The 26,125-nt window shown below is 39.1% G+C and overlaps 1 protein-coding gene across 11 annotated transcripts in view; it reads left to right on the forward strand.

Moving 5' to 3' along the window:
- The window catches only part of HDAC9 (histone deacetylase 9), a 456,338-nt gene extending 442,242 nt beyond the window's left edge, over nucleotides 1-14,096 (forward strand). For all 11 annotated transcript variants that reach the window (XM_036399060.2, XM_036399107.2, XM_036399099.2 and 8 more), the window contains one exon: nucleotides 7,595-14,096. In XM_036399060.2, the coding sequence (XP_036254953.1) occupies nucleotides 7,595-7,634 (40 nt within the window). In that variant the 3' untranslated portion in view covers nucleotides 7,635-14,096. The remainder of the gene's footprint in view (nucleotides 1-7,594) is intronic.
- The last annotated feature ends 12,029 nt before the right edge of the window (nucleotides 14,097-26,125 follow it).

Raw genomic sequence — 26,125 nt, forward strand, 5'->3', positions numbered from 1 at the left:
CTGCTAGCTAGGGACAGAAAAATTCCCACTTGTGTGTGCATAACTCTGAAATATAAATAATTTTAGTTAAAGTATTGGAAATAATGCAGTGAAGCAAATTAAAGCTATAAATTGTCTGGAGAAGGGCATGGTTAATTTTGTGTATTTTTACATTGCTGAGAATAACTAAAAATTTTGTTATGTGCCTCCACTCAAAACTACCAAGAGCAACTGCTACTCCTACATGATTTGAACAAAATAACCCTTTGACTAACACTGCGCCTAATTACTGTACTTATTACCTACCAACTGATAACCTGTGACAGTTTCCACCCATGCTGAAAACAATTTCAGGGCAGCGCTGAAAAACATGGCAGAAAATGGATGTACTGAAATGTGCACAAGTGGAATTCATGTGGCTGCCAGATTCATTACACTTCATCAGTTCTGGACTCTTGTAGGGATGAATCCATTGTGATGAATTGTTCTGTGGAAAAATTACTTCGTTTGGAATATCTTCTGTAGTGCTGCAGATATTTGTCAGCAGTGCAAAAAAAAGCCTACGCGCTCATGCGTCCTGAAATCTCTTTCTGCACTTGTAACCCCCAAAGAAGTCACACAAAGCCAAGTCACCATTAAAGAGGTGACACGACAAGAAAAATGCTGTCCCACTGGACCAAAATTGATAGTTAGGTTTTCTGAGGCTTCTGAGCATCATTATCTTTGTTTTCTTCCTGATGAATGTAAGGAACAATATGGAATCAAAAGTGATCCCCCTGAAAGTTGGATTTTGAGAGTCCTCAGCTGTGAGGAAACCTGAGAGGGCCTGCCTGCTCTTTGAGTGTGAATGAAAATCCATCATGGAATGTCCAGGGACTGAGCCTGTGACATTGCATGCTTTGGGTTCTGTATAATTTACTTCATTTCACATAAGCACACCATCCATTTCATAGGTACATACCAACACAATCAGCAGTAATGTAGAGACAAGTTCAGCTCTGCTTTTTCACATTTTTTAATGTTTTTGTAATGAAGGACCATGTATGCAATGCACCTTCTCCAGACACTTCCTGCAGCAAACAGAGCAGCAGGGATCTGAGGAGTCATGTGGTGTCTCAAGCTCCATTAGAAGGTGTTCCCTTGCTCCTACTGGTGTAGATGGGGTCACCTTCTGAAGACCTGTTGCAAGCTTTTGCATTGAGTGTTCATTTGGGAAAGTTGCTTGTGACAGGTAGGGTGGGAGCAGAACAGGAAGCACTGTGGTTGACAGGGCAGCCTGAAAGGTTCCTTCCTTACACCAGGAGTCAGTTTGCTTCCTCTTAATTCCCACCAAGGTCAGCCAGGCTGATAGTTCTGGCCTGCAACTCCAAGCCTGTTTCACTGCTTCTATGGCAGAGATCCTGTTGACTTCAGCTCTGGATGGTCAGGCCTCCAGATGAAGAGCTGCAGCAAGAGTCTCTTTGCGGGAAACTCTGGCCAGTTATGTTGGAGGATATATTGGTGTTGGAGTGAGATGACTCACTTTAAACTCAGATTTTGGGCAAAGCAGTTCTTTTCCTGGCCAACTCATATCTGACTCATTTACCACTGATGGATAAAATGCTCCTGGCTAAGGCCCATATAAAGTATTTTTATTTCTTTCTTCTCTCTTTCTTTCTTTTCTTCAAGTGACAGTGCCGATTATTTTTTTACTTGATTTTCTCTGGCAGGATAAATGAAGAAAAACGTGTAAAGCTGCTACGCTTTTGGTGTTTTATTTTACCAAAGCATAACTCTGCATCCTAAGGTCCAATCGAATATTGATTATAGATGTTGGAAGAGTACAGATATAGAAAAAAGAGTTTGTGGATAGGATAGGAAACATGTATGGTGCTAACAGGGATTTAAATAGAGATGCAATTAGAGGAGCAGGCATGCCCTATAAAACATTTCTAACTACCGGAACTTTTGTGTGTTGATAACTGTTTATTCCCTATGTGAGATACAGATTTAGCTGATTAGAATTTTGCTTTAGCCAGACATCTGTTTCAGAAAGTGTGCTGTGAAACATTCAGTACACTGCTGTCCCTGATACCTTGGAGCTTCTGTATGTTTCTTCTTAAAATGGAAAAAGAAAAGGGTATGGAGAGAGATCTTTTGCACTTACTGTTTTTACAGGAAGCAGTAAATCTTGAGAATGACATTTATCAGAATTTGACTTTATGGCTCTGGTTCAGCTGAGCATAGATTTTACTCAAATGGAAATAAAAGCAAAGTATAATTTTTATTCTTAGTGTTACAGAGCTACCAGTTGCAGTTTCAGTCAAATTGCCTTATATTATATAGAGCAAATGGTTGAATCATGGAGTACAGCTAGCTACCCTTTAGGGTCACTTGCCATATTTGTCTGTCCATTCATAAAGCTTCGCTTGCCATTTCACTGTTCAGACATCTACCTCAGCTGTGCTGAGTACACAGCACCTGCCTGGCCATACCCCACAGGGCTTACAATCCCCTCCAGGCTCAGGAGCTGCAGAACAGCTTTCCCAGGGCAGCCTACACCCTCATCTTGCTCACCTTCTAATCCTTTGATGGGTGTTCATAAGGAAGAGAACCAGGAGTAGAGGAGGCTGAGAGCCAGCCTTGCCCTGGTGAGTTGATAGATCTTAACTGCTCTATCTGACCCATCCTGTGTAAAAGCCTTGAGGATACATTCACAGGCATAAACTTTTCAAAATATTTTTGAGCCAGCTTATACCTCTGGGTAAGGAGTTGGGTAGTGAACCCCACAGCCTCATCAGGCATCACACTGCTTTTACTTATTAACCAATGAAATCATTGGGAAACCCCTAGGTCTTGTACTGTGAGAGAGAAAACCACCTCTTTTCTTACTCATAATCTTTGACCCATATCTGGTTTTAAAGGCTTGAGCTTCTCAAGACTCTGTATTCCTGCTGGTATGGAAATAATTTCTTACCTTTGATGATTTTTGCGCCTCTCTGCGCTTTTTGTAGTTTCTTTGAGATGGAGTAAAAGCTGCATGCAGGACTCCAGGTCCTGGGCACATTGTGAATTTACACAGTAGCTAATACTGGGATGTTCTGTTTCTGTGGCTTTCTGCTCCTCTACCATTAACTCCAAGCTATCAGTCATAGCCATCACCGTTAAAAGCATTAAAGCTGTCCTCCCTCATTTTGTATATTCTGTGTTTGTGTTGTTTGACTTCTCCTCCATACAGAAATGCTGCTCTGGGCCTTAGAGCTGAGTAGTATTGGCAATTTGGTGTCATCAGCAAACATTATCACCTAAATCTACTTGTAGTCTGCCTAGTCTTTTTGAGATGCTCTGGAGAATTCCTCTATGGTGAAAATTCACCAATATTACTCTGTGATTCCTGCTTCTGTTGTATTGTAAATCTGTGAAAGGACCTTCTTTCAACAACCAAGGTTCTTCTAAGCACTTGGATAAAATTCTTGGAAGACCTACTTTGCAGAGGAAAATCACTTGATCCCTCTTCCCTAATTTCCTTCAGAAACTTTTAATAAATTTGAGAGGATTGCCATCCTTCTAAGTATTAAGACCTAACTCTTACCCAAATGACTGTTGCCTAAATGCCTACTAATTCCATCACTGATTGTAGCTGCTTTCAATTTTGTCATACAGGCTTACTGTACCTCCTGTGGTTTCCAAAAGGGGAATTGCTTTTGCCTTCTCTACCTCTTGCTGAGTTAAGCTGTAGAATATACTCAATAACTATTTATTTAACAACATCCTAGTCATATTTCCCTGGAACTTAGCAGACAAATATCATCTGCTCTTAGAAATTTGGCAATGTTTGGTATATCACTTTGTTCTAGCACTGATTCAGTTTAGGATAGTTCATCTGCAAGTAATAAAATCTCACTGACACATCTCTAGTGAACCCAGATATAAATAGTTCATTTTACTTTTGTGGTCTACCTTCCTCGATGCTCCTTTTATGCTTTGATCATTTCCTCTGATGTATTTTGAAAGATCTTTTTATTATTAGCTTTTATGCCTTTAATATGTTGCTTTTCAGACTTTCCTTTACTTGGCTTCATTGAGGGTTTACATTTAATTTGCCAGATTATTTAATTTACCTTCTTTGGACATTACATCCTCTTTTGAGGGTATATATGTAGTTACCTTATTCTGCTCTTAAACTAGGATGGTTTTTTACTTTTAGTTCCTTTCTCTTTGATCCATACTAAGTTCATTTTTACTAGGATATATTCTTACTCAGGATGTCTTATATAACCTCTTTAGACGCTCCCCAAATCACCTTCATGATATAGAAATGCATCTCTTTTCCCCCAGCTCTTTGCTACCAGAGGATCACTTTTCAATTACAATGATCTTCCCTGAGACAGCTGAGTTAAATTAGGAACAGATTATGGCATAAAATAGCCACACCATGCCAGAAAAATCTATCTTTTTTTCATTTTCTACCTAAGAAACATACCTTGAATTTTTATTTTTGTGTGTGTGATAATTTAGCTAAGAGGACTCTCTGTAATGCTCATTTAAAAAAGAAAGTAAGAGAAATGTTTTCTTTTTTTGGGCGATGTACAGAGTTTATCTATGTTCTTCAATACTATTTTTTTAATTGTAGATATCAATTTATTTTAATATTTTTCTCTTAAATTACATTTATTATTAATTGCCATCGAACAATATTTAAGATGTCACAAGTTTTCCCAAATTTTATCCATATGGTAGGATTTTTGCCTCATCTATCTATTTTGTTTGAAGGTTTAAACAGCATAATTTTATTTAGCATTAATTGCAAAGAGATTATTTCATTCTGCCATAGTTAGAATTCTGAGAGCTAGAGATGAGCACTCTTCACAGCACACCAAAGTAAAGTGAATGCAGGAGGGCTCAGCCCCTAGGAACTTGCAGTTTAAATGAGCCACAGTGAAGCCTTAGAGAAAAATCACAGTTGTGGTTCTATAATCATTGCAATTTCAATTGGTGTCTTTCTGAATTTGCTGACTGCATGGAATTGGTTTAGATCAGACCTGAGCTCACAGCTGCATCTCGAGGAACTGCTCTGAGCATACGATGTGGGATGGGGTCCTGCCTGTTTTATGTTTTTATGCCAACGTCCTGTCAGCTACAGGAGGACTGACTGAACTGATGTAACTCACAGTGACAAAGCTGAAGTAACACAAATTTGGCCTGTCAGACTCTGCCCCCTCAATTTTTCTTTTGACAACTTTTGATGTTGTCGGAATGGGTATTTATTGATTCTCTGCTCAGTGCTAAGGGATTTACAGTGTTTTTCTCTCTGTCCTTTGGCCCCAAAACAGTACTGGCTCTCACACAAAACTCTAGCCTGAGGCCTGAGTGTTATCTCATAAAAATAAATATTTTTGATGATAAACCATTGGATAAATCCAGTGACTTTTCTGACACTAATGAGCTGAAGTTAAAGCATACACATAAGTCTTCAAAAGGAGACTGAAGAAGACTGTGAGAGTACCCAGACTGCAAGAAAAGAGCTGGATTGCCATGGCGCTCTAACCTTATCTCCCTTTCCTAAAAAGGACCTTGCATTTAGCACTTATATGTAAAAATTATTAGTAGTACTTATGTTCTGGCTGGTGAAGAATTTTGGCCTGTTGTTGGAATATGCTGGAATATATTAGAATATAACACTCAAGATCAGTGAGGGCTACTCCCAGCCCTCAGGAGCATCTTTGTCAGTGAAAAATTTCCCAGTGAAAGAAGTTCTATGTAAGATCCTCAATTGTACTATGTTCATGAGAATGTCAGTCCCAGGAGTCAAACACATGTGAACAGACTGTTGCCTGCTCTGCTTCCCTAGGTGCTTATGAATAGTCCAAGCCCTACTCTCACTTCCAGAGCTTTTCCAGAGCTTCACTCCTTCCTGATCTGCCAATCACCACCTGAAATCTATTGACACATATTGTTTCTCGTTTGCAGAACCTAAAAACTGAGCTGTCGTATGCTTCCAAATTATCTTCTTTCCAGACAGACCCATAACATTCTGGATCTTTAACAAGGGCTTATTGGCCCTCTCTGTTGTGCCAGAGGACTTTCAGATCTCCCACAAATGGCTAGAGAGAGTGGAAGTGTGTGGTCAACACAACAGCAACACACCCTACGAATTCCTCACCTGGTGTGTGATCTTGTATTGCACCTGAGCACCTCAGCAGCAGGCAGGGCTCCATCTCACCCTGGCTGCCACTGTGTGCTCTCTGCTGCAAGCCAGAACAAAGGAAAAGGGGGAAAAGGGGCAGTGCAAGGGGGCTTCACCTCACTGCTCAGGAATGAGCGAGCCCCAGTGGTTACTGTACATAGGAAACATCCTCCACCATGTGGTGAAGAACTGAAGATTTGAGATTCGTTGATTAATCATCTTTTAGAGTTTATACCCTTTGGGAAGTGATTAGTCTGAAAAAGATCATCTTTTCCACATGTCATTCACCTGACATATTTTTCAACATACTATCAGTGATCATTCCAAATCAGAAAGAAATAACCTGTATAAAAATAATTTAAAGATGTACTGCTGATTTTTTCATTGGGAAAGGCTTTAATAAATTCCAGATTAATTTAAAATTCTCTGGCTTCCTTGCTGAATGAACTATCAAAGCCCAAGCAAGCCCCCCTTATTTTTTTTTCCATGAGATCTCATGAATTTGAATTTTTTAAGAATGTTTCACTGAAGGCAGTTATTACACTGGCTTACAAGAATTAACTGGCAATCTCATTTATTAATTTACATTTGCTTTTCTCCCCTGATTTCAAAATTGCTTGAAGTTACTATTTTAAAGTAGTTCTTAAGGCTGACAGACTGAGATGAAAAATGGTTTCTGTCCAAATTATTTGCCCTTCAATATTGAAGTCTCTCCATGATCTCAGAAGCTGCCCATTTTATAATTGCCATCATTTTCCTCAGTTGCAGTAGCTTGTCAGATACGAGGAATTGCAAGACTTGATATCAGCTCAGCATATGTGTCCTCATCATTTTCTTATTGGTTGTCTTAGAGAGCTCATGTTGCCTAAGGTGATAATTTCCCAGAGGTTTCCATATAAAAGATAGATATAATCTGATTTTATATAATTATTAGATCCTTTTTCTTTGATAGCAATCTGCTGATCAGGTTCAGGATTTAGTCTCCAAAATTGCAGGCTGGCAGGCAATGTGTTTATGAAAATACAAAATCAAAAACTAGGGGACTGGAGAAGAACCTCAGAGGGAGCACTACTTGGCTACTAGTGAACAATTTTGCTTTGATGGCGAGCGCCTGAAAAAAATAAATGCAGGTATTTTTAGGTCCAAAAGCTCGTAAAATTATTTGATTCTGTTGACACAAAGCATGTACATTTCTGGGCAAAATGTTATAAAATATTCTGACATATTTTAATATAAACAGGAACATTTTCGGTGATTGCTTGGATCTAAAATGTTTTTCCACTTGACATTTGTTTATACTTCCTAGGAAAGAAACTCTATTTATGGATAGCTGAATAACACAAATAAACATCTGAGAGAGCTGAAAAATCAGCTTTGATTATGCATGGAAATCTACAATGTCATTGTGTACTCTTGTGCTGAATTCTGATTGCCTGTTTATTTTTACAGAGCTGCTGGTGAGCCCATGGAAGAAGAGCCAGCCTTGTGAAGTGCCAAGTCCTCCCTGATATTTCCTGTGGGTGACATCATTGTGTATCCCCCAAAGCACCCTCAGACATGTCTTGTCTGCTTCTTGGGTGGCACAGATCAGATGGAACATAAACACTGGGCACAAAACTCAGAGTAGCAGCTTCACTTGTTCTTTGGATGGACTTGAAAGAGCCTGAAAGATTCCTTAAATGTAACCGCCACAATTCTAGAGTTACAGAAAAAGGGACTTGGGAGAAAGAGCCCAGAGCATGCTTTTTTAATGCTGTTTGACCCACTCACCAACACAAATTGTGAAATAGAGTATTGCAAAATTCTACATGATAGATTATAGATATGAGAAATGCAACAGCCAGCAACATACTCTGTGAACTCCATGAATCACTTTCTGACACTTTTTACTGGATAATTTTTTTCATACCGTGTTAAATTGTTAATAGAATTTGTTTTCTTTGCTCCGTGTAATGAAGAAAAACCCCCACCCTTATTTTATGTGCCATTTTTTAACCTCCTGTAATGAATTCTTAGCTGAATAAGTGAAAAGCGTTTAAATTATGATGAGATTTTAGCTAAAGGGAAAGCACTTCTTATTGTACTATAAATCCCCTGAAGTACTGTGCTTGGTGGTGCTTTATTTTCTCTTCCCTATTCCTGGCCATCCCTCCCCATTTCATGTAATCTTTTCTATCATAAAAACACATTCACAATTCTCTAAAATGATCTTTTGCCTTTAAGAAAAAGTGCTGTACCCTCTGTAGTTGACAGTAGCGCTCACCATATGTGCAGCAGAGATCAAGTATGGGTAGTTTTTCAAACGTGTTTTTGGTTTGTTCTGAAATGTTTCTGCGTTCTGACTCCAAAGCAGCGACCCTCAGTAACTGCGTGCAGCTCATTTGAAGCTCAGGTGTTTCTGTGGAGGTTGTGTGGGAGTGTTTTTTACAGGTCGTGTTGTGAATACCAACTGATTCTTTTATGTAGTCCTGCACCAAGAGAACTGATGTTGCTTAAGAAGCTTCAAAGGGTTTAGGCTTTATTTTAGATCCCCGAAGTGCAGCAAGATCTCCCTGCAATGCGACTTTAGCTGTTTAATTCCATGTTTGAGAACGTAACATAGAGTTGTGCCTTTAGCTGAAAATGAACGCTTAAACTGTTACACGTGTTGCCTTACTGTCAGAGAGAGAGAGAGAGAGAGAGAGAGAGAGATAGGGCATGTATGTAAGAGTACTTCAAATGAACAAAACTCTGCTACAGTAACTTTTATTTTGTTTACAACCTTCTCACCTAATGAACCCCAGGAGATACCTTGAAGTATTCAGCTTGCAGTATTTGATAGCTTGCTCAGCTTTTAAAAGCAAGTGATGTTCATTTTTTATATATTTGCCAAATTCAAAAAAGAAAAAAAAGAAAAGGATATATATTAAAGCCATAAGTGAAGACTGTCATGCTTTTTATTCTGAAATCTGAAAGGAACCTTAATTAAAACAAGATTTTGGGGAAGGCCATGATATGAAAGATATGGAACAATATGGTTTCAGTTATAGGCAGACTCAAACCTGTAAATCAAAGATGAAAGATTTCACTCAAATAGAATTATATAATTCTCTTTTGTTATGCAGTCAGACTATATCTTTCATGCATTTGGGTTTGTTTACGATTAGCATTTTAATTTTAAAGACTTTTATTACTTATACCAAAGCTCTCCACTACAAGTTAGAAATCTGAGGCATGCTTTGAAAAGGGAAATCTAAGAAAAGGGATGTCATTTCCTATAATGTGAAGTAAACTTTTATTCTGAAAGGTTTACTCTGGAATGAATGTATGCCCCTTAAAAAGGGAAATAAAATTCTGACCCTCAGAAAGTGAAATAAAATTCTACCCCCCATTTACAAGCCAAAACCGTGCTCCTTTTAGTAATGCAAAGAGTCCCATCAGGCTAAATTAACTCCTGGTGTAAGCCACCTTGCCTGACTCTGGGCTGTTCTGAAGGGGTTGTTCACATGACTAAAGCAATCAGGAGTCCCTCCTGCATTTTCAGCAGACTTCTGATGGCAATCTTACTTGCCATTTACTGCGATTTTGTTATGGTCATCAAAGAAATTTCCCTTCAAGGAAACCAAGGGCTATAGCTGATGAGTTGGGTAATTTGTAGAGCTTTTCACATTTTGAAATCATGGCTGAAAAATTTTAATTGAGTGCATAGTAACGTTTTAAAATGAACCCTAAAATCTGTTTGTGTCCTTAGCTTGCATGAACTTGCATATGAATTGCAACCTGAAATATGAGTTACAAGCTTTTCCAATCAAAGTATGTCTTCTGGGGTGCAAATCAGTTAAAGCTGTCTTTTTAGCTGAAAATGCTTTTAAAATGCCAGAATAATTTGAATTAAACCACATGATAAACTCACACTTATACATTTGTACAGATGTAGTCCCAGGCAGATATCTAGACATGCTGCTGGTTGAAGTTAGGATCGTTTGGATAAACAAGTGTGCTAATAAACTGCCCACAGATTGTGTCCAGAACTCTGTTCTGACTGAAGTCAACAGCAAAGTCCTCTTTGATTTCGATGGGAGATGGATCAGCCCCTGCTTTTCTTTTCCTCTTTAAGTCAAGAACACCACTGCTTTTTGATTATGTCGTTCCTAGGCATCCTACAGCCCTCTGGGAAATGATTGAGGCTTATGGTGAATATCAACACTTCCTTCAAAGCAGACCTGGGCTTTCTGAGAGGGCAGTTTCACTTGCTGCTGTTTTCTTCTCACAGTATTTTTTATTACTGTCAATAGCTCCCCATGGACTGGAGTTAAAATATCTTCCAGCAATTTTAGTCATAGTTCTAGGGAAATATTCACATAGACACTCTTAAAAACTGCCCAGTTTTAACTGGATTCAAAAACAGATTGCAAGAATTTCAGAAAGATGCATGAATTGTGTATTTCAAATGTAAAAATTCTGATTTTTGAGAAGACATCAAAGTCTCATGTCTCCCACAGACCTTTCCCACTAGGCTAAAGAGATTGACACCTTTGAAAATTCAGTCCCAGATATTTCAAGTTGACTGCCAAAATATCTATGTCTGAGCTTAGATTACATCTAAAACTGAGCTGAAATGCATAAACAAGATGGGATGAGGGTGGTTTCTGTGTGTGATTCCATGGGAAAGGTGAAGCTGAGGAGGCAGCAGGGAGCACTCAGAGCCAGGGTGACCCTCTGCCTGGTCCTGGTGGTACAAGGGCTGCAGGCAGGCAGAAGGACATCCCACAGTACCTCCACCACAGGCTGCCATTGCCATTGGCAGCAAATCTCTGCCTCATGGGGGAATTCTGAAGTAATTTGTGCTCTGCCCCTGCTCCAGTCACCAACCACCAGAAAGAGAGATGCCTCAGCAGCAACTCCCAGTAACATGCTTGCTCCTAAGTTTGTTTTCTTCTCTAGCATTAGGAACAAAGTATTAAGCTCAGTTGAGCTTTTCTTGTATTACTATGCTTTTCTTGTACTTTTCTTGTATTCTTAGGTCCTTCAGTTCATAGTACAAACTGAAACCTAAAAAGAGACATGACTCAGGAGACCAAGAAATTAATTTTTTTTTATCCAGCTTAAGGCTCTTACCTGGGCTGGAGTAACAGCAATGAACAGCAAATCTCAGAACTGCTGAAATCTTCGTGAGTGTTTTGCACTTCATTTTTGGACTCTGTGGAGGAATTCTGTATATGTTCATTTGGTTTTAATATAATTTTCAGCTTGATTATATGATCTCTTTTCAGGCAACATTTCTAGTGGGTGATCAAAGTTTTTGGGAATTTTGCCAGTGTAAAAATGACAGAATTATTCCCTTTCTTTAACCTCCCTAATTTTTCTTTCAGTGCAAATGAAGCAACTAATTCCAAGTAAGTGAATCTGAGAAAAGTAAAATCATTAATCTATCTTAAATAAATATTAGAAATGGAAAAATTTATGCAAATAAAGATGGCTATGCCTTTACTTTTTTGCCTTTATTGCAAAAAAGTCAACAACATGCTGCAGGCTGAATACAAGTGTCAAAACAAGCTTCTCTCTATTTTAGTTGGTGTCTTATCTAAGTGCAGCCTCTCTGAAAAGCTGAGAGTCATAACCGGAGATGAAATATTAGAAAGGTTTTGCTGCAGCCAACACCAGAGGTCCTGTAGAGAACAAGAATGTAGAGACTGACTAATTTTTGTAGACAGACAGCAGGACACTTTCAGGGCAATGTGTCTGGGACAAAGAATTAGAGGGAACTTTTCCAAAGGCACTGATGGCTGTAAAACAACTAACTCCTGTTAGCTTGCAGGGGCAAGGAGGTGCTCAGCAAGCACCTATTCTTTGGGAAATGTCCCCTCTGTCCCACCAGCATGCCCAAACTCATGCAGATGTGAACCTGGCTTGGCTATTTTCTCTCCTGAGCAGCAGCAGCAGCAGCAGCAGTCACTATGTGTGCTGTGTGTACTGTGCATTTGCCCAAGAAATTCTCAGCCCCCAGCAGACACTTCATAACATGACTGATAGGGGAATTTTTTTTTCCTCAGTAGTGGCCTTTCCAGAAGCATAGCAGTGCATGGTTGTTTTATTTTTAAAGGTCACAATAGAGCTTTGTGAACCATTATACTTTTTTTTTTTACAGACTCCATGTGGAAGTAAAACAGAATATGTACCTGGGGAGGGGGGAAGTGGTGTGTGGAACCTGCCACAGGAAAGGATCTCTCTTAAATCAAGTTTCTGCTACTTGCTTTTTATCCTGGATTTGATGGAGTTTGGGTTCTAAATTATCATTTAAGATCTTTCTTTGTCATTTCACTTGCTTTATTTTTGTACCTGTAATTGAATTCACCCTTGTAAGACATAGAAAACCATCTGAAAAAAGTCTGGTTTCTGACAGATTCCCTGCCCTTGGTGTGGGAATGAGAATAGCTTATCTTTGCCACTTCTCGCAGCAATTAAATGCTTCATTTTTGTAACAGATCCAAACTGCAGCAGTATTTTAAGAGTACTATTTAGCTGGCTGTCTGCTGACTGTTAAAAAAAGAAATTGTGAAACTTACATTCCTCTCTAACCTCAAAAGAAACCCATTTTGATTTTAACAATGTCATTTTTTCACTTGATCCAAAAGGGTTTTGTCCCATGAGATCTTGTTACTAGCTCAGTTCTAATCACTAGTAAATCACACACTACAGAAAGTGAAGACCAAAAAGGATGGATGTTCTAGCAACTCTCAGTTATGCCTCTTCTGCACAGTCCTTCATCCTGCTCCAGTGCCATTCTCTGTGGTTAAGAATGTTAGCATAGATTACAGCAAAATATAAATTGTTCTGCACCATCAAAGATACTGCTCTTTGAATGTCAATTAGCACTTTGTGAGCTGGGCTGTCATTTATAAGGGCTGTGATTTGTGACAAAGACATGCTTCTGTGGGGATGGTCTAAAGACAAGTGATGCATGCAAGCAGTGGCACTGGGGCTGTGTGGTCAGAATGATTCTGTGCCAAGATCTCCACACATTCCCTCTTTTCCTCCAATGCCTGCATGGCCAGAGGCACATTTGCAGTAGCAGAGCCATGGGATGTCCTGATTCAAAGACCACTTAAATCCCACTAACAGGCTTTGGGTAATTGGGAGGCAGCTAGAGGAGGAACCCAAACTCTGCACTCAGCCACACAAAACTGTATAAAAAGCCCAGGTAAAAGATCTGAGCTTGCCTCACATAATTTTTTCTGATATGAAGTGCCAGTTCTGCTCCTAGAAAAGTCTGTCTGAAAGAAAATTGACTCTGCTGGATCTATTCTGCCGGCTTCCTGAGTGTGTATACGTCATGTGTTAGGGGAACAGGTTCATACTCATGTCTCTTGCTGCTTAGTTTACTGATATTTTAAATTTCATGATTGGCTTAATATTCCAAGTTAGGATCCAGTAGGAAAGCATAAAGCAATACCTGGTGAAGTCATAACTGAGGCTTTCAAAGCAAGCTTACTGCCATGGGTTTTTACAAGACTGACTTTTTGGCCTAGGGATACACAGCTGAAATGTCTATTTTTTTCGTAGGAAATTGATGTTGCTATCTGTTTCCATGATAAAAACCAGTCCTTTTGCTCAGAGTTCTGAAAGTTTATCTGTAATTTGTCTTTCCAGGCAGAGCAGATTCTAAAGGATAAAAGCATCAGTGGGACTGAACCAAAGGGCAACATTTTTAAAGGTCAATAGTAATATTTCCATAAGAGTAAAAGGAACCATTGTTATTATTCCTGATACATTTTTGTATCTGCAAGTATCCAATGAGTAATGTTAAGTAATATTGTGCTCCAGAACTTTGTTGATTATAGATATATGAGCATTGGATTGGCGTGAAATAGTCTTCAATCAAGTTGTTAAAATCCCTTTTGTTTTGTGTTTTGTATAATTCTTTGGCTATAGTCTTGTCCTAGTGTTAATAAAAGCTATTTGAAGTAAGCTAGTTCAATACTCTGAGGAGTTTTTTTTGCCTGTTTTATTTTTTAATCAGTGTGAAAAAGAAGTGGAGCTTTGAACATGCCACCCTGGTTGGATCATAGGATTCTGACTGTTAAAATATAAAGGGGGAAGCATGGTGAAGCTGGAGTGCATAAAAAAGGAACCACAAATGTTAATGTAAAAGTAATGTTACATAGCAGGCTAAAACACACACAAAGCAGAGCATTGCAGAGCTCCAGCTCTAACACCAAGCTCATATTCTATAGTTCCTTTGGCTCATTGTCCTGAGGCGTTGCAGAACACATAATTCTCTTCCCAGTGAAGCAATTTAAATAGTACATGCACTGTTTGGAAAGCTGCAAGGCCCCTGCTTTGTGGGCGGTGGGGAATACCCAGCACTGTGCAGCAATGCTCTGGGTCGCGGTATTGCTCCAGCCCTGCTGCTGCTGTAAAACTCAGAGCTGTTACCTTGACAGAACAGACCTCTTTTGGGAAAGGCACCCACAAAAGCAGGGGAGTGAGGAAGGAGTGTGTTTGCTGTGAGCACGTTTTGATCACTTGCACATTGTCAAAAGTAGCTCACAGATTGAAATTGCTTCTGTGTGTGGAGCTTCATGCACCTGAACGTGAAAACTGAGCAGAGAGGAGGGTAGCTGGGAAGTACAGGCTCTTTGTTTGCACATGGAAACCCCTACCTCCTGGCATGTATCCAGTGCTGTTCCAGAAGGGGATTAAAACCAAGTGAAGAAAAACAGCATCCTATAATTTTAGCTTTTTTTCATTCTTCAGAATAACACATCTTTTCCTTTTCTGGGAAAAAGGACCCCAAACCGACAAACACACAGCTCTATTCCATCAATAAAATACTGTTTGAAAATCTGAACATGTAACACGTAATCTCCTTTGCATATTTCAAAGAAGTTCCATGCGTAGAGAATTCAATCTATCCAGTCTATCTATCCACTTCTCTGTTTTGCTTGTTTCCTGTGATTCCATTGTGATAAATTACAGAGCCCTGGGATAAATTGCATTCATCATGTCTTTCTGGCTGCCTCACCTGCATTTTGTACATTAAACCCTCTCTCCTGGGTCTACTTCTAACATTCCAACCTTGTGAGAGATTCCAGCTAGACACCATTGCTGCTTTAAAATCAACCTGCCAGAGTTGACCTTGCCTTTGAGAAGTGGAGTGGGTTTTTTTGAAACCTTCAGACTGAAAATGCTTCTAGGAATCTCCTGTAGATGGGTGGGAGTGAATTCTTTCAGATTCCTCCTCTCATGTTTTTTCACTGCTTCCCCTGGAGATCCTCCTCCTCAGGAAAAATCTTTCTTTATTTTGGCAACTTTAAAAGAAGTAGCAAGAGTCGGATGGCTCTTTGTCAGAAAGGGTAAATAGTGAGGTAAATCTGAGTGGACATGTACTGAGCCACTGTTCTTCTCCTTTATTTCCTTCTGTTTTCCTTGACAAATAAAAGGAGAAGGATATTAAAATTATGGAATTTGGTTTCAGTGTGCTAGAAATGCTTTTTGTTTATTTCTTTCTTTTTAAAGTGAAAAGTTTAGTTTTTACTTTTGTCGTCACGGTGTGCAGGTACAGTACTTTATTCATACAGACCTCCTGGAGACTTGTAAAGTAGGGTTTCACAATTCTTGTTCACAATTCCTTTTCTGGGGTGGCCTGTAAAAGGGAACAGGTTCAACAAAAGCCCAAAATGTAATTCTGTACTTTAGCAGAAGATGAATAAGGGCATGGATCCATGATTTTGTGCAAAATTTATATTCTTAGCTTGTATGCTGCTTCTGGCTGAACTTCTCTGTCCACACATCACTGAAAAATACCCAGCCTGTTAATGGCTGTCACAGGAGAATCTTTATAGATTGTTAATAACCGAATAGAACATTCCTGGTAAGATCCTAAATTATCTCTCCTGTGATATATTTTATGTACAAACAACATAATTTTACAGCATTCAGATGGTTATAGCATTTGAATGCATCAGTTTTTAGCTATCTCATTTAATTAAAGATTACTCTGTGATAAATTATTAGTTGTTATCAAAACAAAATACCAATCAATCAATCAATCAAACAGGGTAAAAGCATACATTAAAAATATTTATGTTGCCCCAATGCAGTACAGGTTTGTTTTCCATTTTCAGAGTATCTACGCTAGCTGTGACAGAGGCCTGGCCTAACTGCATGCAATTCTACCAGACTACACAGGAACAAAGAGTAGGAGGATAATTGCCATAATTTGTAATACTTTCTTCTCAACTTTCTATTCATTGTCTAAATTCTGCTCTTCAACTTTGGCCATTGAAGCAACACAATCACTGAATGTCTACTTTTCTCTGTACTTTAGGTAATCTAGTCTCGAAAACCTTATTGGAACATCTGTAGATAATCTAGAGTCTAGTCTATAATTAACTAGTCTAGTTAAAGTTAATTTGACCTACTAGCAGGGATAAATCAAATGATTCTTTGTTCTATCTACCAAATATGGCAGGAAAAATAACAACTGATTCTTAGAAAACAAACCCATAAATAATCCTGCACTTGATTTCTTCAATTGTCAGCTGCGTCTCTTATCCCTTCAAAATCTTGTTATAGAAATATATTTTATGTCAGCTGAAATGTAAATGTGTATTGTCTGTCACTACATCTGATGTGTAGCAGTTCTGTCTCTGCCCCCTGAGCCAGAGGGAACCAGTCCTGGTTCCTTTTGAGCTACTGCCTGCATTGGACTTTTGGGTTCATACTGGGAGTTGAGTACATCATTTAACAGCTGCAGCAACATCTGTAAAAAGCAAGAAGTGCTGGAAAACTTCTAAAATGAATATGTGTACTCCAGTTATCCTTAAAAATGTCTAACAAATTATTTCATGAGAAGCATCATCACACTGTAGTGTTGTTGTCTTGCAAAGAAATCTTTCCATCTTTGTTGACCCATGACAGCTCATGTTATCTCCTTTAGAGCCTGTATCTGAACCAGAAATGTAGGTCTAGAGTGGCATCAGACAGCTTCACCTGAATCCTCTTTGTAATACCAAGATTTGTCCATAGCCGTGGTTGCTGTAAGTAGCTCTCTGGCTACTGCTTGATGGCACATCATGGAAGAGCAGTCCTGGTCACAGGCTCTGAGTAGAACTTGCTGCTTCTTGCTGCTGCTGAACGTCTTCTGTGATTTCTATGGGAATGTAAGTGGTTTATTGATTGAGCTGGTAAGGCCTGCTGAGAATTGATCATGGCTAGCAAGCATCTGCTGTGCAGAACTTTTTTTTAAGTTAGGAGAAAAATACCTGTGAGAAAAAAGTTTTATTGATACTGAAGTGCTGACAAATGGTCAGTACTAGGGTACACCATGTCTTTTTGTCTTTGATTTCAGGTGGAAATAGACCTACTCTGAATAGCAAAATGGCTCAAAGTGAATTACTCTTGAGCACTTTTTACGGCTGAGTGGTTTGAAGAAATAATTTTATTTCAGTGGCACTCAACACAAAAATCCAAGTTCCTTGTAAACACCCAGGGTTTTATACTCACAGCAGCCACAGAAGCAGTCCAGTCATTGCCTCTTTTCACAGATAGGTTTAAAAGTGTTGTTTGAGGATCCATGAAGAACTTCTAGTTGATGGAAAAATCTTCAGAGCTACAGTCCTTATGCCAGCACCCAGACTGTCCATGTGACTATATTTCTTCCAGATGCCTTCACATTATAAAGTTAGAGTGTGTGTATTTGTGACTTCAGATGCTGAATCTGCCTCTTCTAATTTTAGTTCATTGTTTTGAGCTTGCTTGTTCTCTGGCATGTGTGTTACTTACTGGAACATTACTAAACAACAAAACCTTTTATTTATTTTTTCAAAGAAGACTGTGTGAGCATATAGAGGAGATGTGGGATTTTTATGAATCACATCCTCTAGTTTCTTTGTGTTTTTACTTCTCTTATTCACTCCTCATTTTTAAATGATCTTCACAAAACAGAGAACAGTTTGGGTTGTATAACAATCCATGCACAGGAACTAGACCTTTTCTTTACCTTTTCTTTGCTTGCTGTGCTGGCTGATGTGATTTTGGGTTTAGATTGCAAAGAACAAAAAAAGTCAATAAATACTGCACTTGTGTAAGGGATAACAACTGATCCATTTTAGATGAGACTTCAGGGAATTTGGAAGGAAGTTATCTGAAGATTTGCAATGTTTGTAAGCATAAGATGTTGTGGTTCTTACTACCAAGCAATAGAGATTCAGTGAATGGACAAATGAGAACAGGCACAGGCTGCATGCACCAAGCCCTCACAAATAAATATAAAACAAAGCCTTATACCACGTTTCAAGTTGAGCTGTAAAAACCTGCTTCAACAAGTGGTTTCTCAAATCTGCTTCAATTTCCTTCCTACTTAGAATTTCTCTGAGCAGTGTTAATGACTTTTCAAGGTACATTTTGTTAGATGCTCCTATATAGAGTTTAAGCATTTTAATGAACACATGAAGGAAGGAGGTGGTACATGTCACAGAATATCTGTTGTTTAGCTGTAAATTTAGATTTCATCTTCCTTTAAAACTCTCTTAGGAAGTCTAAGGTGTTATGCTCAGAATACATGCTCTTACCTCTTGGCTTCTTGGGAAGCCAATAAGATGAAGACAAGTGTGGTCATATTTCAAGCATAATGAGATTGCACGGATGCTATGCACCATGTCCCTATAGGATCCATAGTGACAGGACCATCAAAGTTTGGAGCAGTAGGACATGATTCAAAATGGTCTGGAACATCCTTCATCCCTTTGCAGAATCAGAATAAGCTGCAGGAGAGAACCCTCTAAAAAAATCTAATAAAAAAATCTCAGAAAAAATTGAAGCCCAGCCTCACATACTGTAAATCCCAGAGATCAGGGGGAAAGGACCAGAAAACTCCACAGTTGCCCCTACTAATGGATCATGAACTGTGATATGAACAGCATCTAGTATCCGAGCAGCTCAGAGGAAATTTTAAAATCAGGTCACAGCAAAATGTGTCCGCTGAGGTCCAACCTTATATACCCATCTTTAGTTCAAACAGAATGAAGAAGTGAGGCATGATATAGGAGGAATTATCCCAACTATGTATTACCTATCACCTCCACATATTCTTCATATGTGTTCATGAAAGGTATTTTAAGGGCATTGTAAACTATGTCTAGAAATTGAGAAGAAATTATGCTCCATAATTCAGGGACACTGCCCTGCATGAAGTACAATTCCATGACTGACTTCCCAAGTGACGCAACCTTTGCTAAAGGAGCTGTGCTGGGTCAGGCAAACATGTCATAGAGAAAAAACACATTGATCACATTGGCTGTCCCATTTCTTTTCCACACAGTAATAACTGTGCAAACTCTCCAGAGCAGTGTGCTAATGCTGAACCTCCTGGCAGCAGTCTCTGAGAGTCATCATGCAGGAAGCCAGGCAATCCTGACATGGCTGGGACCTGTCAGGAATGCTGGCAGCAGCACGTCTCTTCGCTTTGCAGACTTTTAGACCAAATTAATGTGTATGTGAGGGACAGTAGACTGACTTCATAAGAAAGATAAGATTTGAAACACATGCAGTATATTGTCTGATGCTGGGATATCTTTCATCTGGCTTCTGTTTTCAGCTGTGTCCATGCCTATAGTATCTATATCTAGTATCTATTTTCAGCTTCTATATCCCTGACTCACAGCAGAAGCAAACCTGTGTGAGGTCTGGAGGGTGTCTATATATTATCCAAGACACTTTTTTTACAGTAAATATAATATTATTAAGCTGACTGAAGTAATGAATCTAAGAATGTAAATAATGATGAGTATTGAGGGATACTACTCTGTAGAAACAGAGTCAAGCTATTGTTAAAATAAGGGTTCAGTATATCCCTTTGCTGGTGATGAAGTGCATAAAAAAATTATAATGGATATTTCTCTGCTCCTTGTTCACCAGTCTCAAAATATAGTAATAATTTCCCTGTATCTGGAGATGCTGTTAATCACAGAAGAACTCTGTGAAGTTCACTGAAGGTAACAGATAAGATGCCCTGAATTATGTGGAAAATATAGATTTTTATAACTACAACACTTCTTCAAAATCCTATATTAACTATACTTTAGGCATTTATTACATTATTCTTTAAGACATATTTTCTTTAAGACCGTGCTTTTAGATGATGTTTTAATTGGTTGCAGGGCATCAGTGCTGCAAAGACTGGCCTCCATGAATCCAACATCACTATTTCCTGAAACCCTCCTGGCTGCAAGCTCCTGGACTCCTCTGCTGCCCAAGCTCTGTTATGATCCTCAGGGGAGGTATTTTCAGAGGATGCCACCTTGCTCATGCACCACAAAGGCTTTTGTGCTGAGTCAGCATCCCTCCCCTCTCTACCCATGCTTTGGGCATTCCACCATCTTCCTGGGAAGGCATGCCAGTGGCAATTTTAGGCATGCTCACCTGCAGTCTGCTTGGCTTGATAGATGTGTCCCTTCTTTTCCTGCCCAGTCACTCCCATTCCTGCAGAGACCTTAGTCTCCAGGACATTAAGTAGATCTGGGCAGATTTTTTCAAAAGCTGTTTTCATTCTTCTTCAGAACAAATTACTTTATCTTTTTTTTTTTTTTTCAAATCCAAGAGTATAAAACCTTGTGGAAGGAGGACAAAGGGAAATATTTAGTTCTTTTTTTGTTCTTATTGTTTTTTCACTTGGTTTGGGAAACATGGCCATGTGGTTATTCCCAGGATGAAATGTATTCCCCAGTACCCTGTCAGCTGCTGATGGTGTCTGATAGTCCTGTCAGCTCCACAGCTGCTGTTAATAGCCATACCCTGCTTGCTGTGGCACTGCACCCCTGCCTCCTGGGGCAGTGTGTAACCACTGAGCCACATGGCCATGCCTGATCCCTCTCTCACTCTCCTGATGATAATTAACCAGCATGCATTTAAGCAACATGTAAATTGAAGCTACCCTTAGTGCCCCCAAATTTCAGTTTTCTCACGTCTGCTTTGACTTGTAATTCCCCTCCAGGCAAGGAACAGAGCTGTGTCTTTCTCAAACCCTTGCTGATCTAAGCATAAGAGAAAAGACAGAAGCATGTTGCTCCAGCTGGTTTTGTGAATGGCCTGATCCTGGGGTTATGCTTGGAGAAAATCTGGCATAATGGGTCCTGTGGATTGGCATAGGTTTCAGCCAGTTACCTGGGGCTATAAGTCCTAAATCAGGATGTTGCTCTAGACTAGCACTATAAAAGCCAAAGGCAGTTTTGAGGAATCAGATTCAATTTTCCTCCTAAATTTCAGCAAAAAACGTCTATCACTAAAATGACCTAACACAAATACTTAGGCAAACTATATTTTGGCCCAGTTGGGATCCACATCTGAATTCAGAGCCACATTTAGACTTTGATATATCTCCAACACTCAATTCACTCAGGGGAGTGAATTGTTCTCAAGGATCAAACAATCAATACTCTTCCAGTGTTCTCTTCCCTTTGTTTTCTGATATATCTTCAAAGATGTTTTACAAAGCAGACAGGGGTGCAGCAGCCAGGGAGGAGCAAGAGAGTTATTTGTGATGATGTGCATAGCCACCTTCTGGGCAGGCAACTCCCTAAGTATGAGCAACAGCAAGCTGGACAAAAAGGCTCTGGTTTCAGCTGTTATCTTCCATGGACTGGACACACAGGAGAGCCAGGGACAAATATATTCTGTGCTGTGAATTAAAACTGCAAGAGGTGGGACTTCTGATGGTGTTTTGGTTAGTTCTTGTAAGAGTAAAAATATTCTTTCTTTTCCTTGGGCCTAGTAATAAAGTGTGAGGAAGTCCTCACTGCCTGTTGTAGAGTAACCTTTTTTTGGCTGCAGAATTTTTCTCTTTCTTATCCCCTGCTACAGTGTCTACTTGCCCCTTATTGCGCATGTTTTCTGTTTTGTTGTAGCCCACTTGAATAAGGACACTTAAAAAAAAGTCTCATTGGCTGTATATGTTCTGAGAGGGCAAATATACAAAGAGAAGTTCATCGAGCTAACAGAACAAGACAATCATTTAAGTGCCATGTTTCTCTTAACAGTTAATTGATGTTAAGAATGAGAATAAAGTATGCAGATTGAAACTTGTCCTTCTAGATGCAGCTTTTATTACCTTTTGACTTCATATATTTTACTACTGTAACCTTTGGCTCATTTGAGTTATTGTTTCCCACAATCAAATATGTTAGTGTAATAGTAAAGATTTCCAGAAGGACTCTTTTCCCTCTGCTACTTTGGGAAAGGCTCTGCATGTAAACTGCTGTATGACTTCATACTAAGTACACACACTAAACATGATACGTTTATTTTATCATTTGTAGCTAAAGAGCTGTAATTATTTAAGTGGGTGTAATTTAGTGTTATGGCATCCCTCAAATTGCAGTCCTGAAATTACTTTAATCTATACTTTGGCTGGGGAAATATATAAAAATTTGAAAAGCTAAACAAAAACCCTGAAGCCCAGAAAAGAGTTGTTTCTGGGGGTTGCACAGACGTCCTTGTGACATCTTTTCAGCAAACAGTCCTGCTTTTGCAAGAGTGTTACTATCTATTGTACTATTCATAGACTATTTATCAGTCATCACTGATGGTGGTTCACCACCAGCAGACTTATGTGTCAAAATAAAAATGGGTGCTCTATCACATACTGTGCTTTTACACCTATGGAAAGAGTGAGGGACTAAGCTGTCCTTCCTTTCAGGGATACAGAACTCTGAACTTTTGCTGCTTTTAGTCATAACAATAGTCTATGAATTAGAAGTTTTGAATCTTTCCCCATTGTTTACATGCAACTTGCAGAGCCAGCAGCAACTGCAACACACTGAGTTATGTGCAAACAGCAACAACAACTACTGTGTTCTGATTTTTAAAGATACATTTTGCAAGACAAACCTCTCTAGATTCATGCCTGTGCTTTCTAGCAACTAGTCGTCTCTGTGAAAATCAGTCTGAGCTTTTTAAAGAGTGGCTTCATTAAGAATCTGTGCTTTATAAACTGGGTGTGGTATCCTGGTTTTTTTAATGACTTAAGCACATTTTGAGCTAAGTAGAGTAGCTGTCTAATACTTTTGCTAGAATGGAAATATCAAAGTCAGCTCTTACTATTACCGGAATCACTTCTATGAAAAGCCATTTCCAACAGAAGTTTGTAATATCTGCATTTAAATAAATTTAGCTTCTTAGTAATTCTCTAATGACTTTGGGCTACCTCCTGTTCCCATTGAAGTCAGTGGGAATGTTGCCATTGACTTCACTGAGCTTGGGATTTGGTTTCCTTTCATCAAAGATTGTTCTAAATGTAGATCCCTGCAGCCTCAGCTAGGTATACATCTCCATCCCAGTTGAGCACGAAATTAAAAGGACTCCTGCAATAAACTAAAGCATTTTACTTCCTTTTAGAACCACCTCCTGCTACCACCCGTTGAGACTAGGAGAGCTGCCCTGGTTTTTTGGGTTTATGAGTATGTTTCTTTTTCCACTGTGGATGACTATGTTAACTGCTCCAAAGTTATTCCTTCAAAAACCCAGAACTTCTGTGGCAGTAGAGCTGGAGTGGTTTGTTCCTAGTCTGTTATTCTGCCTCTAAAACAATCATGAGGGGAAAGTTCCATTTTCTCTCTAGGTACCTGGCACCAATAATGACTAATGTAAGTTGTTAAAGCAATAAGCAGACCTTGTGAATTTAAGAGCTCATCTGTGTGAATTTTACCAACAAAAACAAGCTGTTCATAGATAAATCTTCTGTCAATTTTTATAGTCCTGGAATAGAGGTAACTTTTTCTTACTTTTATTCTGTTTTGATATCTACCAAAAGAGACAATCAAACTTTTGCCCAGACAGTGAAATAGCAGTTAAAAGAGCCTGAGTCAAAAACCTCTGTTTTCATTAGGGTGGCTTTGCCCAGTGCTACTATTTCTGTCATTGCAGAAGGTACTAATTTTTAATTAATCTATCTCTCAAATCGTATTTTGTACCAATTTTGGAAAGAGAGATAGAACCTTAAAGAAGTCTGTTTATTTAATTAATGACAAGGAGAAAAGAAAGTTGACTCAAAGCTAGTGAAAAATATTGTGAAGAGTAATAGGGAACAAGAAGAAAGTAACTCTATAAACTGATCTTCAAAACAGGAACATACAGACAAGGTAGACAAATCAACCAGTGCAGAATGAAAGCATCTGGAAAAGAACCTTAATTCATCTGCTGCCTTCTGCAGTACCTCTAGAGCACAGCATCCTATCCTGCCTGCATACATGTTCTTGAGGGCTTTTACTATGATCAACAAAAATCCCTTAGCTTTTGTAGGAGACACGTTTCCAAACAGCTCCTTTACATTCCATGGTCTAGTGGACTGAAACTAGGTTTTAAAGGAGTAAAGTTTTAGTTAGAATGAGTGTTCATGATTTTTAGTTAGAATTACTGTTCATGCAGCAAGCAGCATGTCAGGAGCCTGTCCAAAACCTACTGAAACAGAAATAGTTCTCTATTTATTGCACTCATCTGTGAATAAGACATCCAAAGGACTCAGAATTTAAATGTCCAAACTCTGAGGATGCCTACCTCTCCCACAGGGACTTGTTACTGAAACAAAAGCATGCTACTGAAGGCAGCTATCACTGGCATGGTAATATGCTTGAGTTATTACCAAAGGTGTTAGATTGAGTGTTTGTGTGCGTGTCTGTAATAGGTGTTTTTAATGCCTGCAGGAGAGGAGTGAGCAGTGACTCTTAACAGGGGGAACACAAATCTCCATGGGAACCTAACAAACATGGTGCATAACAGTGATGCTTGCATTTCTAGGTATGTATCTGTTTCTTGGTCCATTTCTGTCATTCTATCACCTGGATTATACATTGAGTTGCACTGTTAGCATCATTACTGGCCCACTTTTCTGTCTGCTTTCTTCATTTTATCTAATTAGGATCTACCCCTCTCCCCTATGATAAAATATTTCCATATATTCAAGGTTTGTGCTTTTATTGTTTATGTTTCTGTGTATCATTTTGCCACAAAATGTGTTTACAATGTCTTCAGTGATTTCTTGCAGAAAATGTTAAGAGCAGACTTCATCCACTGTTACATTTGGTCAAATGTTATTGCTCTGTTGAAATTGCTTTGAAATTGTTTTGAAAATGTAAAATAAGGATGGGAACACAATGCATACTGTGAGGTCAGGGAACAGTTCAGGGATGGTAACTCATGGAGATGTTCTGGAAAGCGTTCTGTGCTTTAATATAAGAAAGGTTATTTTCTTTGTCCTTTCTGATTATTGAACCAATGTGTGTTGTTCTGCAGGTGTGAGGTGACTGCTCGTTGTGTTTGAAGCTGTTTTACTCAGAAATTGCTTACCGCTGTCACTTGTGGCAAGCACACCTGTGAGCTATGGAGCAGCATTCTCCACTCCTTTGAGCACTGTTTAAAATGTTGTTCATGGTGCTCAGCAGAGCACAAGGCAGTTCTGTAGGTGTTTTAGCCAGAGGACAGGCTGTGATCATTTCATTCCTGCCGAGGAGTGGTTTCTCAAATGAATATGTCATTGAAGAGAGCAGGAGTGTAAGTCATTTACTTGTGTGAATAATTTATTACAATGGTTTTTTTGCTCTGATTTGGCTTTTTTCTTCTTACATATGATCCATGTGCAAGAAATAACAGTTTTACTTTTTGCATTAGGAAGCAGAACCTACAGAGATAATGAGGTGTGTGGAGGGGTTTCCAATCGCTTGTGAATTTACCTAAGAATTATTGAGCTGGCTACAGAGATCTTCCCAAAAGGCTACTTCTACAGGCCTATTTCTTCTTCAGAGTGCAGGAAGAACTGTTAATAGCATGACTGGCAAAAATGAACTCCTGTCGTTAAAGTAAGTAGCTAAGCCACCAAGCACCCACAGAAGATGAGCTCATTGAGTCAGAAGATGCCACTTTAATGAAGTAGCTTTAAGACCAAAATTGTATTTTGAGACAGATTAGATGATTATCTGCCAAACTACCATGGCTGTATTTAGATTGGCT

Source organism: Molothrus ater, chromosome 1 (genome assembly GCF_012460135.2).
Source record: "Molothrus ater isolate BHLD 08-10-18 breed brown headed cowbird chromosome 1, BPBGC_Mater_1.1, whole genome shotgun sequence".
Classification (NCBI taxonomy): domain Eukaryota; kingdom Metazoa; phylum Chordata; class Aves; order Passeriformes; family Icteridae; genus Molothrus; species Molothrus ater.